The 21,062-nt window shown below is 41.4% G+C and overlaps 1 protein-coding gene across 1 annotated transcript in view; it reads left to right on the top strand.

Moving 5' to 3' along the window:
• LOC111230678 (plexin-A1-like) overlaps positions 1–21,062 on the top strand; it is a 224,213-nt gene that overhangs the window by 158,083 nt on the left and 45,068 nt on the right. The window contains exons 16-20 of the mRNA XM_022757485.1: positions 569–705; positions 2,788–2,955; positions 11,163–11,256; positions 14,206–14,442; positions 18,198–18,341. Coding sequence (XP_022613206.1) covers positions 569–705; positions 2,788–2,955; positions 11,163–11,256; positions 14,206–14,442; positions 18,198–18,341 — 780 coding nt within the window. The remainder of the gene's footprint in view (positions 1–568; positions 706–2,787; positions 2,956–11,162; positions 11,257–14,205; positions 14,443–18,197; positions 18,342–21,062) is intronic.

The raw sequence follows: 21,062 nt of genomic DNA, 5'->3' as shown, positions 1-21,062 counted from the left end.
TTTCTATGAGAGCCATGATGACTCAGAACAGACACTGCTCTGTTGAAAAGTTTCCAAGAACAAAGGACATTATTTTTAAATTTGAGAATGGAACAGTGAAGCGCAAATATGATATCACAAGCTCCTTTCAAGAATTATGTCAGAGCCGTTTAGTTTTAAAATTACATTAATGTTGTTTTTAATTTCACTGCTATCATTTTTAAGGAGGATCATTGTGTCATTAAACTTTAAATACTATTGGTACTAAAAGCTAAATTAGGAGGTCTTTGGAGATGGTCAGCGCTTTGTTTTCAAGCTCTTTAAACCCTGTTTGTTTTGCCTTAATGACTTTGTCAATATCACCTATTAAAATAGCATTTTATATGTATTATTGACTTGTTTTTTAATGTCATCTCATTTATCTTCACTCTTATTCTTGAGCTCTCTTGATTCTTCTTACTCAGTTTATGAGACTGGTACTCCATGTGATACTGAGGGTTAGTTTGTATTTTGCATAGAAAGTAAAATCATGTAGTTTTTCATCTGCTACTATTAAGATTAACTTGTGTTTATTTCTTCTCTTGTCCAGACTCCATACTTCACCCGTATCCAGCCGTCTCAGGGGCCCATTTCTGGCGGCACCCGGGTCACCATCGAGGGAAGCAACCTTAACGCAGGCAGCTACGTGTCTGTCAGCATAGGACCACAGCCCTGCTACTTCAAAAAGTAAGGATCAATTTTTTTTCTTCAATCTAAATTAAATTTTAATCATCCCTGTGGAAAAATGGGAACATCATAAAGAATATTTAAAGTTAGTATATATAGTAAAACAAGTTCATAAGTATGACTGAAGGTACTGTAAAAAATGCAAGAGATTAATAAAAACAGAAAATATGTGTGTATAAATAAACATGCTCTTTTAAAAGATTTGTTTAGGTGCAAAAAAAAAATGTCATCATCGTAAAGATATTACATGCACATGTAAGCATGTAATCAGTGTGTCAGGTTATGGTGTTTTCGTGTATGTGTGTGTGTGGGGGGGGATCCTGAATGTACATGCTTGTTGCCTGCAAACACACAGTATTCCTTTGTCTGCACTCACACCGGCTTTCCCTAATCTAACGCGTGAAAAAAAAAAAAAAAAACGAAACTATCACCACAGTTGCTGGCATGTCAAATGCATGGATTAGCTTCTCGTAGCTAATCTCTATTGAAGCAACTGTATGCTAGCTTTGATGTCACAGTGTCATTTCTGTGCCACAGCCTCCTCACAGTAATCCAGCATCACGGCAACTGTTCGCTCACCTCAGCTCTGTCTTTATCTGTCGCACCCTAACTGTGTGACTGTGTTTGTGGCATCTTGTGAAGGTTGCTGGGGCATGTGTTCTTTGTGAATGGGGTTGCTATGGTTACAGGCTCTCCCTGTCTTTCTCTCTCTCTCTCTCTCCCTCTCTATGTGACTGCCTTGGTGTGTAGAGGCACAATTGAATGTGCAATACTACATTAAAGTACACACACACACACACACACACACACACACAAGTCGCTCCTGTGAAGTCATGGCCCAGAAAAGCAGCCACCACTCAACTGTGCTAAATACATATTAGATAATGTAGCTACTGGGGACTGCACACAAGACTGCGGTTGAAAATGTTATTTTGCCTATGGGACACGCGAGCACGGACACACAAATTTACAGCGCATACACACACACGCACACACACACGCAGACACACAAACTCTTTCCAACCCCAATGTTTGTGACTGGTGGCGCTGATCCTCTTCAGAGCACCAATCATAGCAGGTACAAACTTCATTAAACATGACTTCAGTTCCCTGTTTCTAATCCTCCCTACAGTAAACCACCTATCTCATTTCTTTTGATATAAAAGAACGACAAGCTGTGGAGGAGAGGTTACACTAGTCACGGCATACAGAGCTGTTGCTGTTATTTCCACTATACAATTCTTCGTTGAAGTGAACAGGATTTGTCGCTGAACACGCTGTATATGCCTGATATATAATGCCATTTATACCTGACATTTACATGCGATCTGAATCTGGATATCCTGTCTGGCGAAGGAAAACATGTTAATGCTAAGTGTAAATGCAGGCTGAATGCACTGTGATCGCACTGCGCCCAGGTCAGCCACATCTGGAGATGGTCTGGCTCATATTGTGATCAGATCTCAGCCAATTCAATTGATTCAGTGTTACTACATTTAAAAAAAAAAAGAAAAATCTCAAAAGAAATTATTTTAACATTTTAATATGAACGCCACCCATCCAAGACATTGCTTCCAGTGACCTGGGACAGGCCATGTTTGTAGGAAACCCCTGCAGCCCATCCTAACTCATTTGCATTTTAAGATCTGATCCCAATGTGAGACAACATGAACAGTTAAGTATATCAGGTGTTAACGCAAAGGCCCGAAGATTGTATATCAATACGATGTATCCCGATACAGATCATATGATAATACCAGGTATAAATGGTGCCACAGACAATACAGTGCACACACAATATACATTATTGCTGATGGCTTACAGTGCTGCAATCAGAAGCTTTGATTAACCAAAGGTGATTCCTGTGACCTTGCAGATCTCTCTCTACTGTTCTCTCTGAAAACTGTTCCCTATGATACTGTAGTATAGATTTCAGCTACAGTTTCTTACATTTATAAAGCTTTGTGGGCAATTCAGCGCTTGTCTGAGTTGACAGTGATTTTTGTCCACCTTCTGTTATTTGTGAAATGCTTGCTCCATCACCTTCCTCCAACTTTCCCTTCCTTTTCTCTGTCCATCCAGGAGGAACGCCCGTGAGATAGTGTGTGTCACACCAGCTGGACTGTCACCAGGCAGTTCGTCAGTCTTGGTGGACATCGACGACGCTGAGCTGAGAAACCCTGAGGTCAAGTTTAACTACACTGAAGACCCCACTGTCCTGAGGATTGAACCAGACTGGAGCATCGCCAGGTGAGCCACTGTGTTGTGATCATTTGTTCAGCTGCACTTTTTTTTATTGTGTTTAGTCCATTTAGGCTCACAATACCCATTTGTAGCTCAAGCAGGGCTTCCAGACAAACTGGCTTGGCTCGGTTGTTTGTATTTGGCAACTTGTCATCTCACTAATTAACAGATTTTGGTTGACGGAGGATATTTGATTAGTTATAGCAACAAATGGCTGTTGCTCCTAAAATGAACCAATGTTGGAGAGCTCTTACAAGGAACTCAATAAATGCACCAAACCATAAATGTTGTTTCCCACTGGAATATTGTCTAACCAGTGCAGTGCCCATTCAAAATGTGTCTGTCTGTAGGGGCCGATTGCTTGGTCTGTGTTAATCCAGCTAGGCCTCTTTCTTGAGAGCATCATCCAAATAACTTCACACTGGTCCTGAGCAATACACCCTGCGGTGTAAGTGGTCCGTCAGTCTTGTTTACTGCCGGAGTTGGCTTCTCCGCTCCGATAGCGTCTGGGTGATGGCGTAGAAAGAGCTGTAGGCCTTTTCTTAAAATCCTGGTCTGAGCACGTTGTAAATAGTCCGTGTGCTGCACTGCCCTCGTAGTGCAGTTCTGCCATTTTCTTCACGTCAGGTGGTTGCATGTAGGAAACCGATGTTTGAAGCTTCCACTCGAGAAGCGCTCATCCAAAAGACACCGCACTTCCTTGTGCCCCCACAGCAATACACCTGCAAAGTTTGAAGTCAATAGGATGAGTGGTTGTCAAGAAAATCTAAATACAGATAGACAAATATCCTTCATTTATAGTTAGTCCTGACAGAGGGTGGATTTTCTGAGAAGTTAGTAGCTTGAGGAAATCAGGGTTTGGGCCTTGACTTTTATACTAGTGCTCGTGACGCAGCAGCATTACCAGGACAAATTTGAGGAAGCGTTCTTGAAGCAGTTTGGGCAAACTTAAATACTTCGATGTGAGCTCCGACAGCAGGTTTGGATCGAGGTAAATTGACAGTGCCTCCGGAGATTTTTTCATCTGGCTCAAGTAAAACCTTTTTTGAGTGGAGGAAATCAGCAGCAGCAGCAGCTTCGTTGATCCCAAAATGAGGAGTGTGAGCTTGTCAGATTATACAGCCCATTAATTGTTTGAACGTGATTGGTGACTGAAGAGGCAGCTAATGCTGATCAGCTGATAATATGCGAGGCCAAAGTTCTCTGCCTGAACTAATGCAACTCTCGGTTTCACACTCGGCTTTCCACAGCCTGTCATGCGATGCTGCAGAGTATATCCCCCGCTAAATAAATTAAGACCCTCTACTCAGCATTGAACATGACAGCAGCATCACCGGGGAGGACCACACACAAGCAAAGGTTTCGCATTAAAGTAGATTTATTGGCATTGGAGGGCACACACACACACACACACACACACACACTGGTCTTTCTGAAAGATACTTGGTACTGCAAAACCTATCCCTTACCTCAGCAGCTTTTCTCTGTGGGACATTGGGTGGTTTTAATATGCCTCGGACTAATCAGTGATTTTAATCCTGTGTCAGGCACATATGTGGTTGATTTTTCACCCACTAGCACAGCATTTATTACATTCCCAAATACGCACTGATTATTTGCACCTGATGATCCTTGTGTGATTCAAGTCCTGTCCTGGATCCTTGATCTTTAGGTGTTGGAGCTGGGTGCCGGCTGGCAATGAGGGTCACAATTTTCCTACAGAACATTTTTGTCTTTCATAAAACCACCTTCTGTAATTTGGCAGAGCCTAAAATTCTGTCCAGATTAATGAGTTTTCAGTTTTATGTTACTCACCTATCTGAAAAGGCCAATCCAATCTACTATATTATATCAGAACACCTACTGTGCACTCTTCTTTTATATATTTCCCTCCGTTATTCTGTCTATTTTCATTCCCTACCTTCTTAATTTATTTCGAGATGTTGAAACAGGCCACTGTGTAGCCCCCGTTTCCTCTCATTTTATCTCCTTCCTTCCTGCTCCTTTCTTTCCTCCTCTGTGTTGCCTCCTTCCCTGTGGTGACTCATCAGTAGATGGTAGCAGATAGATGCAGAGCTTGTTAGAGGAGAGTGTTGATGAATCCTGCCCTGTTCCCTTTGCTCAGTAGGACTGGCCGAGAAGCAGCTAAGGCCCAATCACTGCCCTGCACACCTGCTGTGAGGCTACGTGTGTGTGTGTGTGCTTGTGAAGCTCAAAACTAGGGTTCTACTTGAGGAAACTCACTCAGGGATGATGATCCCACATATAGAAGACACAAGCATGCACAAACAATCACACACACACACACACACACACGCCCCACTGATTCCCAGAGTCCCTGATGTTTGGCCCCAGATCCCTCCTCCATCTGGCTGAGAAAACCACTAAACAACACACCCACACCTCACAAACGACGACAAAACCGAGATACACAAAAGGTGTGTGTTGCTTAAAGCTAGAGCTAGAAGCTTTAATTTAGCTGATGCTTTTCAGCCAGCGCCCTCCGTTACGGTGTCACATGTTGGCTCAGGTAGAAAGTATAACGAACGACTGAGATGTGATATCATATTGGTTCATATCTGCCTCATTGTCTGCTTTTGTGCGAATACATGCACGCCTCCAGAGTACTATCATTGTGCTTGGGTGATGATAGCAAAAGTGGATGAAAGACAGTGAGAAGAGAAAAAGAGAAGGGGGGAGGTGGGAAGGGAGAAAGAGAGAGAGAGAGAGAGTGCATTATCATTGTGCTTGGCTGATGATTTTCCATTTAGGAAGAAGACAGAGCACTTCAAAAATAAATCAATGAGGAGTGCTCATCTGGGACAGTGAGGAAAGCTATTTGGGTTGCAGCAGAGGTTAGACAAGCAATTTTGGACCAAAATATTCAGATATTCTCCCAAACAGACTGCAGATGGTATGAGGCTTGCCACTCCTCAGCAAGTACTGTCAAAAGGTTGCCCTTAAGCGAGTCACTGAATCCCCCTACTACTCCAGTGCAGCTCCTTAATCTGTGTAACCATTAGCAAACTGGTTGTACTAAATATAGGTGTTCAGGCAACAAGCAGGCAATTCCGTCAATATCCCGAAAGTGCAAATTGATTAACCAAAGTATTTATTTTATAACAAGCATACAGGTCACATCAGGAAGTGGCATAAGCAAGTTCATCTACATGTCCTCACAAGGTAGGTAGAGGCTTGGTGGCGTAGGGAGTCAGTTCCCACTGCTGATACAAAAAAAATCAGTTTCTACCACTGACTCCTGTGTAACTGTCTGCTTACCATGCCTCCTTTGTGGAACAGTTCATACAACAACAGAAGAGGATTAAAGAAAAGTGGACAATGCAACAAAGCTAATGAGCTACAGCAGCTTTTTGGGGCTCTCTGGCTCACTGTTAGCACTGTCAATATGGCTTTCTGTTGGTCAGATTCAAATTCAAGTGTCAATGTTTGCAAAAAGACCCGTACTGCTAACCACAAGCTAATCCAATGATTGCTGCAATTTTGTTAAATAAATTAGTTTCGCTTCAAAGCTTTGATGGAGCTGTTGGTAAGTTTTGCTTTTGCTACTTCGCCAACTTTAGCATTAACAGCTGTTTACTTAACCACTCTAGATGAAACTTGTCAGTTCAACATCAAACTTTACTCTTTCACTTGCCAAGAGCTGTCTCCAGTGGTGGAAAACAACCCTCTTGTTTTGCTTCTATTTCTAGGACTTTAGCATACTAACCAGCTAGCCCCGGTTGGACTGTTTTGTCACTTTCAGTGTAGCATCTAGTCTGCTCCGAAGATGTAGTGCTGCTCAGAGGGCGAATTATAACCTTGTGTGTTTTAAATGCAACAATGGCTAAAGCTCTTGCCAAGACTGGTGAGTAACAGCTGTTAATGCTAACGCTGGCTACGTAGTAATAGCAACATTTGCAAATTGCTCCTTTAAATGCTGGTTTGAGTCAGTCTGTGTGTTTCATTTATGTTAGCTCAAATTTCCATTTTGAGCTAACAGTATCACAGTCAACTTACAAGAAAGCTCCGCAAAAATGTACCAAAAATGAATGACAGTTACAGTGAGAGGAGGATTAGACCAAAACCGGGTGAGAATAAGGACAAGGCAGAGGGTAGGAAAAAAGGAGGACAGAGATGGCAAGCGAGGGAGGGAGAGCATCTAGAGAGACACACTAACAACAGTGGTTGGATTTCCCCAGCTATCCCTGAGAGTTTATCCTGATTGTCTTGTTGTCTGTTCCCTGAAGCATGTACCTGAGCTAAAGAGACTCACTTAGACAAAGAGAGGAGCAACAGGGACAGAGGGACTCAGCACAAATATACATCAAGCTAAGGAGAGAGAGAGAGAGGAGGAGGAGGAGGAGGAGGAAGGAGGTGGAGGGTAGGCAGTATTATATAAGTGCAGCCTGCTCTGTCCCATGATGCATTTGTGGCAGTGACATAAACTTCCAATTAAAAATGAGTTCATTTGAATGTGGCTGCTGCTCCCTTGTTTATCAGCTGCCTTCATCGCTCTCTTTTGTTTACAGCTCTTACAGTACATGAGCAAACCACAGCTTACAGTATGTAGCTAACATACAGGTGTTTTTAGGCCAGATTAATATGGCAGTGTATGGCATTATGTATTACACTTATAAAACTTAAGGTACTCATTAAAACATATTTATTATTGATATATTACTCTAGCTAGATAAATGATATTACTGCATGGCAACAGTCCAAACTAATAGAAGAAGAATCCAGGAGAACGTTCCCCGGCTGTCACACTAGAACAACTAATTTACATTCAAAGTGGAGCGTAGGTTAAAGAATGAGATTAAAAAAATCATTATAAGATTTCAGATGGAAGTTTTACAATATTACAACTTAAACTTTTTAACATTAATTAGACTCCGCTCGACAGAACGGGCTTGATTGGTGCAAAATTAATTTCACCACATCATGGCAGAGTTTCATGGCACTCAGCCATAGTGACTTGAAGTGTCTCACTTCCAGCTGAATTTGGCTCTTGAAGATTACAGTGCTGTAGTGGAAATGACAAGAGTACAGCATCACAAAAAGTGAATGCAAATGGTACATGAAAGTGGAAGCAAGTAGTGCTACACCCGTGTCAGCTGTCAAAAATACCAGTGAAAGACTTGATTCCCCCCCCCCCCCCCCCCAATAACATCTACAGTCATAGAAACACCAAAGAGACTCAGAATGAATGAGACTCATTCTCCTGAGCCAGTAATGGGCAAGCTGCCAAAAGAGAAAAAAAAAATTTTGCTGAGAAGAATAGCCAAACTTGAATCCTTTAGTCTATCAACAATGAAGGAGATGGTACAGCTATCTTTATCATTTACACCCTAACCTTCCCTATTGTTATCCATTTATTGTTATTGTAAATCTTCCTGGATTAAAGTGAGGGATGGATGTCTAGCATTAGCCAGCAAGACTCGCTATCCACCATATCACTTTACTCTACTGTTGGTGCTTGCTGCATGTTGTGTTTCTGGATAAGTGTCAGGTTAATGTCTACAATGAAAAGACTCCTGTATATTGCAGAAATCAATGTTAATACATGGATAACCGTAGGAACGTGTCTTCTTATCCATCTGTGGTAGAGGGTTGGAGAGGGTGCTGTCTGAGCTGCAAGCCAAGCCAGGGACGAGCGAGTCACATGATGCAATAACATATTTTATAATGACCTGTGGACACGTTGCCTAGATTAGTTGAAGGGATCTTTAGAACTTGCTCTAATTTAACAACCACTCGTTCTACCACAGGAACGTCCTGCCTTCTTTGTCAGGGAGGCAGGAATCAGCAGATGTTGCTCTGTCTTATCTTTGATTGGTGTAGAGACAGGAAGGCTTGTCAAAAACAGCTATTACATCCTAATCCTCCAATTCAAAAGCAGTGGGTCATTGGTCACCACTCAACCACTTGCAACTGCACGAGGTAAAAGCGGTGAAAATGCTCCCAGCTTTTTCAGCAAAATGGCAGAATGTCCAAGGATAATTTATAGGGCAGGTTCATCACTTTCACGTGGAAATAATACAAGTAGACCCGCTGGATTACTCAAAGCCATTCAAGTTATCATGAATCCTGGAAGAATGGTGGATAAGGGATAAAGGGATAAAGAACAGAGAGAGCGTAGCTATTTCATAGGGCCAGCTCCGGTACAAAGATGATTGGTCAAGATACACCAAGACGTCTGTTTTTCAAAAATGATGAAATTATACTTTGGTGTAGAGCTCCACAATATGTGAGAAGAGCTGAAAGAACAGCACACCGGGAGACAAGTGGCAAATCTGTCTACAGAATAGAGACTTCCTTAGTTAAAAAGTCCTAGGAAGTGACAATGAGGAGCTCCCCACCCCTGCAGAGAGCTGATATCACCGAAGCAACAGAGGGAGTAAATCTTGAAACCCTTGTCTTTAAGGTGTAGATAGTGGAAGCAGCAGTCAGAGTCAGGGATCTCTGAGCAGAGAATTAGGTGTATTACATTTCGCCCCAGCCAGCGAGACATCTGCAGAGAGATGAGATCCCCTTTCAGTGAGATATCATAACAATGGGTGTTGGCCATTTGAACTACAACCTTAACCAAGGCCCAAAATACCCATTGGATTTTCACTCCATGTTTTAAAAAATGCTTTAGTGTCCAATGGCCTGGAAGGGAGCTGCACACTTGTGACTTTTTGAGGATATATCATTATCTCAGCCTTTTATTTCAGGCAGCAGCGATTGAGACTACAGTATATCCTCCTCCAGGCGATGGGGAACCTGCAGACAGACACACGATAGGGAATCCTATACACTATATTTCTCAGGGGCACAGCAGTGAAAGGCAGTGATCTTCTTGCAGAAAAAATCGAGTAGAGTACTCAGAGGTTGGAACTGCCGTTGTAAAAAAAAAAGCAAGGGAGGCATCGAGAAGGTAAGACGGCTTTCACGAAAACCTTATAAATCCGATTTAAGTGTAGCAGTGAAAAGGACAGAGTAACTCCATTGTCTTTACAAGTGTCAAGAGTCCTCCATGATATAGATTTTATTTCATCCGTGACTTCATGATCCTCTCTCAGCACTAGTAACTTTCTGAGGGGGGTCATCAAAGGAAACAAGTCCACAAATCATTTTGGGTCATACCAACACGGTAAACCACTGAAGGGTGCCTAACGTTTTCCCAAGACTTGAATCACAAACTCCAAAAAACACATGAAATCCTTTTGGGAATTGATCCAAACAAGTAGATGTTTCTACACTAAGAGGGTGTGAGTCTGCCTCCACACACTACTCACCGGCGAAAGGATGCTCAGGGGCTTCAGCCAAGTTCTGGAGTTTACTGGATCAGTGCAGTGACCTTCACCGGCTCAAGGACGAGCCCATATTTACTGTGCATGGAGTTGTGATCGAAGAATGTGCAATATCTCTGTGGATCTTTCCCTTTGACTCAGTTTCTCATTCAGCCTCTTTCTACTCCTTCTCTTTGAGGTTCACTCACACATGCGCTCCCCGGTGTTCTCATTCTCTACTTTTTTTTTTTTTTTTTTTCCCTCTGTTAACTCCATTAGAAACAGCTCATCCCTGAGCCCTACCTGACGCCCAGGGCACTCCGCTCCACACTTGGAGCCAAATATTCTTTATTTCCTGCAAAGTGGTCAGGCTGTATTCTCTCAAGTTTTTAATAATACATGAAGTGCTGAACTACACAGTTTTATGAAAAATATTTTGTGTGTTGACACTGCAAATGTCTGTGTTAATTCTGCTCCTTATCATCACTTTTCATGTTAGCCAATCCTGTCTCCTGGAAATTACATTCATATAGTGCTCATTTGCAAATATAAATACGCTTTAGGTGAAACATAATGTTGCAAGGATTATGTTTTCTTTTAACACAATTAGTTAATTAATTGTTATTTATCATATCCAAATATACCAGTAAAATGTTTTTCAGTTTTCATTTGGTTTTTGACTAAATATCCACTCCTGCAGCACAGTATCTGCTCAGAGCAGCTACAGCATCATTCAACTTCTAATGGTTATGTTTAAGCACCAGCAGGACTTAAGATGGGGAAAGATTGTGGTCTTGGTTTAATACGGTCAAATCTTGCCTTTACCAATAAGAAATGTTCTGGCAGAGATTTGTTTGACCTGAAGGAGGTTTTACCCGCCGACATTTCAGCCGTTTCTTTTCACTCACCTCCCACTTCTCTTTTTTTTTGTCCCCACAGTGGTGGGACTCTGCTGACAGTAAGCGGGACCAACCTCGCGACCATCCGTGAACCGAAGATCAGGGCCAAGTATGGGCAGGCAGAATCCTTTCATGTGAGTATCTAAGTGACTGACGCACATTACAAGCACACACACTAACAGACAGGTTAACACTGACAAGCAGCCAGTGCAGAAACACACACCACCATGCACAAGCTCATATGCACAAATCGAAAATTCACCAACACACCTGGGTATGTAATATGTACAGTATACATAATTCAGATTCATACATACATACATTCAGATACATACAAAGACATTCAGACATGCACCTTGACACGCACAAGAAATTCTGCAGACAACATCTTCAATAATACTGCTGAAGGTGGCAGACAGTCTACGTCTCTGTGTTTTGCTCACGTCTCCTTTCTCTACAGCTACAGCTTCAGACATCTAACGCTACCTCAGGCCACACAGCTTTTCAAATGTCACCGCACCACATGAGTGCTTGTGTCACAAAAAGAGGCACCATGAGAGAGACTGTGTGTGCATGTGTGAGAGAGACAGAGAGAGAGAGAGAGAGAGGGGGGAGAGGCAGAAAATCTTCTGGGGAATAAAGAAGAAAGGAAAAAAAAAAAAAAAACTCAAAACCTAAAGTCCCGCTGAAGGAGCCGAAGAGTTTCATCGGTTCTATGGATAATATTCACAAAGCACTTTGATGATTGTCACCATGAGTTGAAGCTCTTTAGTTGTTAGCGTTAGGGAACTAAACTTCAAACAATACTAAGGCACTTCAACCTGCAGATAAAGCTGTCGTTTATTGAGGCAAACAGCCTTCACGATGCATCCCACACAGCCCTCTATCAAAGCACTACTTTGCACTTAAAGAACCATGCTGGTATTTTTGAATGTTGTCGCCCATTTACTACAAAATCGCGAGTACTTAACTGACAGCCATTTTCCAAAACATACTGTAGTGTTTTACATTTTTCAATACATTTGTCTCACCATCCCAACCTTTGGTTCCTATTCATTTTGGTGCAATATAACAGGCAACTTGCAGAGATTTGTTTAAGATAGGTCACAGCAGACATCATGACTGCTTTTAGTTTTGTCTTTTTTTTTTCAGGCTTTTTTTTTTTTTTCAATGGAAAAGGGAACAATCAGCATTCACACCCAGGTCAAATGACTCTGTGGTAGACGTTTAGAGGTAGAGGTAGAGTAGAGGTAGAGCAGTATTTATCAGCTCCAGCTCCAATCGGCATGTGAACTTGCTTATTTTCACCTATTTTCTGTGCTGTGGCATTTTTCACATCTTTCAACGTCTTTTAGAGCACAAACACTGTTAGATACACCTGTCACCTGCCCAGTGGTGTGCTGTTAAACCAGAAACACAGTGGCTACGGGGATAAAAGAGTGAGCCACAGGCCCTAAATAAGTTTTAAAAACACACAATCACCGATCGTAGTGCCTCACACCGAGACACTGACAGGAGCACCAACCCGGGGATGAGACGGGACAGGTCCATTTTTCCAAGTTTGCAAAGCGACTAGCAGCTCACTCTTTCTCCCCTGCATCTGTGTGTGTGCTCTGTAACTGCATGTGGTGACATCGTGTGTGTGTCCTCTCCGGCTGGCAGTGTAAAAGGAGTCAATCGCCTTATTTAGCTAGTTTACCCACGTTTAAAAAACTGCTCATACCCACTAATTTTGGTGTCAAAAGGGAATTGCACTGCAATGAAACTGAATGTGCGGAATCATTTGAAAACCCACATCTTGGTGAGATGCTCCAATGTCGAACATCTGACGGCTTAATAGTGACGCATTCACAACACAAATAACACACATCATGTTTTTTCAATTAATATTTTCCTTTTTTTTTTTATTTTTATCGGTGTTTATCGATGAAGATATATTTTTTCATTCACTGTAGTTATTATTATACATCCCAGTTGCGCTTTAACCAAAATCAATATGACAGTTATTCTTAAGCTTCCTTTCCATATGCAAAGAATTGTGGTAGCAATCTAAAATATATTTGTAGTAAATTGTCTAAACCAAGCAAAAACATTGGTATGGTCCTCCAGGCAGTCGTATAAATTGATGCAAACATGACCATGATCATTTATTCACGTACTCTCCAAAACAATGATGTGAAATATTCTCAGGTACAAGCAAATGCACGCAGCACATTGCCCATTATTAACAGCTGATCATAAATTTCCAACCAATTTCCATTTTCAATAAGTATAGCAGCATCGCAGTTTCACAGGGCATTGATTTACAAAAACGATGGGTTATTACCCAATAGATCCATTTTGAAAGAAAATTATAGCCTGCAGGTTATTCTCAGTATCTTAAGAGGAGGCCGTGCTACCTGTTTTATACATGATAGCCTTGTAAATAGAGCCGTAACGAGATTATTAGAAAAAGTATTTAGATTTCCACTCTCATATATTGTAGTGTATGTGTTTTCATTCGAAGAACACTAAAGGATTTTTTGTTTCCCTACTACAGTTCATTACCTCAAATTTAAATATGGTAAAATTCTCCTGATGACTGGAAACATAAGCCATTAAAGGGCCCATATTTTACACTTTTAAGGTATTTTATTTATCATGTTGATATCCATAAGAAAATATAACTGTGGTTTTAAGAACCAAAAGCCATCTCAATGTAGTTGAGGTCAGTGAGCCAATCAGAAGAGAGGCGGCTCTGAGCCTCTCTTCTGATTGGCTGACTAACCAAATAAATGTATAGCAGATTTCAGGTAAACACTCAGAGATACAAAATCCTACAAGGTTGGATGGTTCAGGTGGGCGGGGCCTGGGGCATGGATGACAGTGGTGACTGCTTTGTTGTGACATCACAAGGTTACAGAACTCATGACGGCTCGTTTTGAGGCTCAGTTTCTGAATACAGGCAGTATTAACACACAGTATTAATATAGAACCCAAACCATATCAAAAATATATGACATGGATATATAGATATGGAACTCTAACTTTATACAATATGGGACCTTTAACTTGATTGTTTCCTCCCTCTCTCTCATTTTCAGAACTGTACGGTGTATAACAACTCAGTCATGGTGTGCCTGGCTCCGTCGGTGGCAGACTCTGAGCTCGGTTTCTCAGAGACCGGCACTGGCCCGGACGAGATTGGGTTCTACATGGACAACGTGAACGCTCTCGTTGTGGTCAATGAAACATTCAGCTACTACCCCGACCCCGTGTTTGAGCCACTGAGCCCCTCTGGAATACTGGAGCTCAAACCCACGTCACCGCTCATTCTTAAGGTTAGAAAGGCAGAGGTGTTATTTTTTGAAAGCATTGTTCTGTAATTCTGTACATTTCAGTTTATTTTATCAGAGCTCTGATCGGTTGTTCTTGCCTTGCAAACAGCTTAGCCTTGTACTTATCAAGGAAGCTTTGTAAACACATTTCAACTTGTCAGGGACTTGTTCTGTAATGGAGCTGTGTCCTGCCTCTAGACAGCTTATGCACTGGGAATGAGGCTATTGACACTTACAAGGAAATTTACTTGGTGTTAGAAAATGGTGCGGATTTCAAGCTAATTAAATTTTTTTTTTCCAGTATGCTCAGAGGTAGATAAATAGATCCTTCACATGACAGGAGTAAATGCATTAGGAAGACTAGAAATAGAAGATAATCCCTGTTTTTGCACTGTGATGGAATCAGCTGTTTTTTATCTGCCAGAGCATCCTTACATGTTACTATAAAGCATCAGGTCAGATTTTATGGGAAAACTTCTAAATTGACCTTTCACTAAGCCCTGCCTCTCTTAGTTACTGTTGCTATGCCTGTCCATTCAGGACATATGGTAAAAGACTGAAGCTAAAGCTGATTCGTGTAAAAGACATGGACACAAGGAAACAGCATCGTTTTGTATTGCAGTGTAGAGCTAGTTAGTCCTGGTAGTATAAGTATACTTTATGTAAACAAAGATCATTGTACAGCACAACACTGGAAGAGGCTGCTGTTATTTTATCGTAAACAGAGCTAAAGGTGGATATAGCATATAAAATATTGATATAATAATATAAAATAAAATAGTATGAATTCTTGTTTTTTTAAACATCCATTAAACAGAGTATTGATGCTGAGCAGCCATATAAAAAAGTCTCAGGCAGTGGTAGATACATAGCTTTTTGGTTGAGTACAAGAGTCTCAAACATATTGAACCAATCTTGTATTAATAATGGCAAAGTCTACATTCACTGACACACACAAGCACACACTCGCTGGCATTTTATTTTCTCATAAAAAAGAAAAAAAAGCACTTGAATGTGATAGAAGGTCTCTCAGAGGCAAAAAAGAAAAAAAAAAAAAAACCCTCACAAATTCATAATTGAAAGCTGAATGTGATCGTCCACACCTTCCAAGGCCTGTTTCTGTCCTTCAGTAACTAACAGCAACTTCTTTGACTGCTGTCCTCCTCTGCAGCCCGGAGCCCTCTTAAATAACGCTGCCTTCAATTTGTGTAATTAATTTCTAGCGCTGGAAGGGCAGCGTGGAAGCACACGGGCCCAGAGTCCAGGAGATTTGGATTATATTGGTTTTCATTTTCATTAACAGTGATTGGACATAAGTTTATGAAATTAATTGGCAATTTGCGCGTCGAGTGTATGTGTCATTATATTATTACACTGAAGCTCACCTGAAATATGTAGTGGAGGAGTGATTGGAGAGGCATTAATGTGGCTGTTTCTGAGGGAATATATGTGCTATTATGAATGTGAAATAACCAGCAGATTAGTCAAAAATTATTAAGAAGGTAAAAAACTAAATATCTCAAGTGCACACATCAGTCATTTCACTGCTGACACTACGTGGGCTGTACAGTATATCAAATGGTTAAACACATTTACTTCAACTTTAATGAGAGTGTTCACAATAAAGAGACAATATACTATTCATTTCTTTTAGATCAATATCACATTGATGTGTCAGATTAGCATTGAATCCAGTGTTCAGTGTTTCTGTCTTTTGCTCAAATATGCCTTGACTATCTCCTGTGTTATCACAGCGAGCGTGTGCCCGTGTTTATTTCCATGAAAAAATTGAAAACAGCGTAACCATCATGATTTATTTCTTAAATGATAATTTATTAGCAAAGAGCCTCTCTGTAATTGCCAAATCTCCTGCTTGGCTTGTTGGTGGAACTGCCTACCTAGTCGAAGCGCTGATGAGATGGACAAAAATGCAATTTGGCGAGATGGGATGTGGGGGTAGCGTTTCTCTCAGATGCATGCACCGCGCTCGCCACGCAATTAATTTCTCATCTGAAGTGTCGGGTGTGTTTTCATTGAGGTGTGTTAGCGAGAGAAAAAAATATTTATCTGGTCTTGGTGTTTCTTGAGTGCTTTCCCTGTGTGTGTGTGTGTTTATGTGTGTGTGTGTTTGTGCGTCTCCGAGAGCAAGTCCCCGCATGATGCTTCTCGCCTGTTGTGTGTATGTGTGGCAACAGCTCTGTGTGTGGCTGTGACTCAAGTGCGTGTGTGGCTTGAACTCTGCGTGTGTGTGTTTGTGTGTGTGTCTGTGTATGTGTGTGTTTGCGAGATGGAATGGGATGCATGTTTACAGGGTTGCAGAGCAGGGCTCGGTGGCAGCCTGCAGAGACGACGGGATTGGAAAACGGAGTCTGTCTCTGTGTCCCACTGCTAAGCCAGCGGGACACACGGCAGCTATCTCCTCTCTCTCTCTCCCTTTCTCTCACTGTCTCACTCTCTTACTAGCTCTGTTTCCCAGTCATTCCCTTTTTCTTTCTCACTTCTGAGTATATTCCTTACATCTTTTTCTACCTCTCTCATAATCTTTTCTCCACTCTCTCCACACCTCGCTCCCGCTCTCCTGATGTTTTCTTGTCACATTTCCTATCTTGTTTTCTTTGTATTCATCTCTCCCCCTGTTGCTTTTTGTTTTCTTGCTGTTGCTTGGTTTTCCTCCTTTCACACCACTAACCCCCCCCTCCCCTCCCCCCCTCCATCACAGACAAAGTGTGTGTCAAATTGGGCTTGATATTGAAATGAAAAACTGGTACTGAAATTGACAAATGTTAGAATTTACACACCTCCTGTACAGACGTTATGTGTGGAATTCAGTTTATGCGGACAAAGGAAAAAAACCAGCACAAGTCCATGTGGGTGAGGGTGTTTGTGCATCCCTGTAGTAGGCACGAGTGCACTTTTATCGCCCTCTTTTTCATCTTTCTCTCTTGTTTTCCTTCTGTGGCTTGATTTATAGTTCAAAATAGAATACATTAAACCGCAATCAGATACACAAAGACAGTGCATCAGCAAGCCCACAGTTACAGCTTGTTGTCAACAAAACTCCCATTAAAAGACCAACAGTGAATTGATCTTACTTACAACTTCTGTGTTTATATCCAAAGCCTGATGTATCTTATTCCTCTGTGCCATAGAGCTCCATCGTTATTGTCCAAAGCTGTTAAAAACACATCAGTGAGTCAACCAGTTTTCACATGCTTTGTCCTGCTGCCGTATATACAGGAGGGCCTAATGTGTATTCATCCGCAGCTGAAAATAGTCCCCAACAAATAAACAATTTACTGCTGTTTAAGTAACATTTGCAAAAAACTACAGCCCCCAGCTGCTTAAAAAAATTGCTGAGACTTTTAAAATATAAATAAATACCTAAATTAAAATAAATACCAACTTTTTTTTTTTTTTTTAAAGATTTTTGTCATCAGGGGGATTTGTTAATGGGAAGAAAAAATATTTAAGGCATTTTTTAATTGAGCAGTTTTATTGTCTATGTCTCATTTCTCTCTTTACAGAAAAAAAGGAAAACTATTCATGTCATATTGAATTACTTCATTGTTAACCAATCAGAGGGTTAGAGTTGAAGGTCATTCGAAAAAGAAAATGTGTTGATGGTTCCTCACTCAGTTTCTTGCTCATCAACAATCTTTCCTACAACATGATCAATGTCTGTGTGAAAATACGAATGAGCTGAAGGCCTCTCCTCCCTCACATCTTCTCTCTCTCTCTCTCTCTGTGTGTGTGTTTAGGGTCGTAACTTGATCCCAGCCGCTCCGGGTAACAGTCGCCTGAACTACACGGTGCTGATTGGAGAAACTCCCTGCGTCCTCACCCTGTCTGAGAGCCAGCTGCTGTGTGAATGGCCCAACCTCACCGGACAGCACAAAGTCACGGTCAGATCACCGCTCTGTGTCCCCTGCCTCTTCATCTCTGTCTCCACCAGTGACTCTTTGACCTGTTGTGACTTTGACTTTACTTAAATGTTGCACTTTTCTGTCCCGTTTTGTCCCCGCGTGCACCGAACTGATTATCTGAAAGTTTATTCACTCGATATTAAGGGGCTGAGGCTTCTCTCATAATGTAATTTCTTATCTTTCTTATTTATTAAAGTACCGGGTCAGTTTCCAGTTTGCAGGATTTATTTAAAAAAGCAATTTATAAAAGGACAAAAAAATACCAGCTGATATATCCACGCTGACCCAGTAGCTGATGTTTATGAATATGAAAACATTCCAGCTTGACAATCTCAGCCCCATAATGTCACTCTAACCTTGATGGTGAGTTATGTGAATTATCCCTCATGTCTTTTCGAAAACGATTTCCTCTGACGGATCTAGGATGTGCTCTGTTGAGCTTTCACACCGAGGCTGCTGTTAAATATGTAACGCTTAATTAACATGTTGATCTTCATTGGCCTTCAGCTAGCCTGTTGCTCCAAAATAAGGTAGCTGAAGTTTAGTATGACTGAACGTTTAAAATACAAAGAGCGATTCACCGTCGTTGTTAATGCTGTTAATGTTCATTGACAGTGTCTGAAATGTTGCAACTCACAGGGGAAATTATTCATTTGTTTGCATTATACACTCACCATGACCAGAGTGAACCTTTAGCCATGTGTGCAGACGTAAAGCCGTGTTTCTTTCCATCCACTGAAGCGTATCCGCGCTAACAGCTGTGCAGGCGTCAGCACTTCTCTTCTGCAGGTGCTGGCAGTTTTGGATTTGAGAGGTTTTTCAAGTCCCTCAGTGCCATCTCCATTTTTCATGTATTTTTATTAGTTTCCCCTTTACTTTGAAGGTGTAGACATTTAATAGTACACAGAGTATAACGTGCCTAACCCCTCGGTAAATCCACAAACCAATCCTCCTCTCACACTCAACTTTAATCAAAGCTACACTCGTCTCCGCTGCCCGTACTCATCTCCTCTTTCATCCACACATTGCACCCCAAACTCTGTCACATTCATCATGTTGTTATACTGCAAACAAAGAACAGGAGACTCGACTGTAGATGTTTGATAAAGACCATCCACACCAACTGAAGCAGCTCTCAAGTTTCCTTAAAACAAGGAAATAAACCTCTGGGGGAAAAAAAACTTTGTTGACCCTGTGACAGCAATCACAGATCTGTAAATGGCTGTTTATGCATCAACTAAATATGAGACGGCTGCATCTCAATATATGTAACTGCCCAGAAAAAGCAGCTGTTTTATCACATTCGCTCCCAGGGATTGACACATCAATGCTGCTGTACCTNTATGTCAGTGTGCCTTTGTGTGTCCCCTCAGATGCTCAGCTGTGTGTTGGCAGCTGTGTGCCTCCCTTGAGTTTTTCGAAGAAACTTGTTTGTTGTTTTGGCCTTCAGCTTTTTAAGTTCCTCCGTCAGTCCTTCAGTCTGTCAGGAGAATAAAAATAGAAAAATGCCCAGAAAATGTGTCACCAACTTAATATTCCTTATACTTGTGCTGTCTTCAAATCATCAGAGGATATGTTTCCCCCTGGTTAATTATACCAGATATACCAGTGACCTCTGATTTTATATTAAGGGCTAACAACGCAACCATATATCTCAGAATTTCACAAATCTAACATGTGTACTTGTATTGAAGGCGTCCCGCACCCCCATGACCCAGGCAAACTCTCCACTATCAAAGAAAAGCTACATGTTTTTCCCATTTCCTAAAAACAAACAAGTTGAAGTCTCATTAATATTTAAATGAAGTGCCTTCCAGCATTTTGTTTCATGTGGAAACATGTTAAACAGCCACGACAGACGGCAGAATCAGCGCCACCTTCAAATGTATATTTCCTGAATTTACTGTTATTTTGTGTCCTTTTTCACAGCAGACATTTGACCTGTCACAGAAAAGCACAGATGGCACTAATAACAATATTGATGTCTCTGTTCTGTTCAACAGAGCCATCATTAACGAGACACTTGTTCCGTAAGCGGTGACAGTGAGCTGGCACGAGCAGTACCAGGACCCTGAAACTGAAGCAGTTGAATGGAATTAAGCCATTGTTAATATAGATATTTACACCTGTGCTTTTCTGCTATGACATGTCAAAATGTCCTGTGTGAAAAGGTGTGAGATGAAACCCCCTCCCATCCCATGCTGACACTGACAACATATGATAATTTGCTCTAGTTGCTGTATTTCTTATGGGACCTACACACAGTGGCATGGACTCACTTGTATCACCCGTTAATTGCAATATAAAGGATAATCAATTAAAGTCTGGATAAATCTCAAAATTGACTTGCCACTAGCCACTTGTGGTTAGGACAACAAACTAAGACAAAACACAACCATTGACATGTCATCACTTAACTACATCCCAAATGTAAATCCAATATCCACTCTCTTTATAGCTCTGTTAGCAGCTCGTCAATACTTATGTCTGTCTGCTGGGTTTATCATATGTATATGAAAACTGATGCTGCCTGATGCCGGTGGAAAGCAGTGATGGGATTTGAGAGAAGGAATTCACACATTAAAGTTGCAGGTGTAAAACCAAAACAAAAGGCTGGAGATGCCCCATCAAGCCGAGTTACCTCTATCAAATTACACAAGCCATCAAAGCCTCAGTCCACAGAGAAATGCACACAGCCTG

This window comes from Seriola dumerili, unplaced genomic scaffold (assembly GCF_002260705.1).
Source record: "Seriola dumerili isolate Sdu_G_001 unplaced genomic scaffold, Sdu_1.0 BDQW01000278.1, whole genome shotgun sequence".
Lineage (NCBI taxonomy): Eukaryota > Metazoa > Chordata > Actinopteri > Carangiformes > Carangidae > Seriola > Seriola dumerili.
This window is presented reverse-complemented; position numbering and strand designations above follow the sequence as displayed.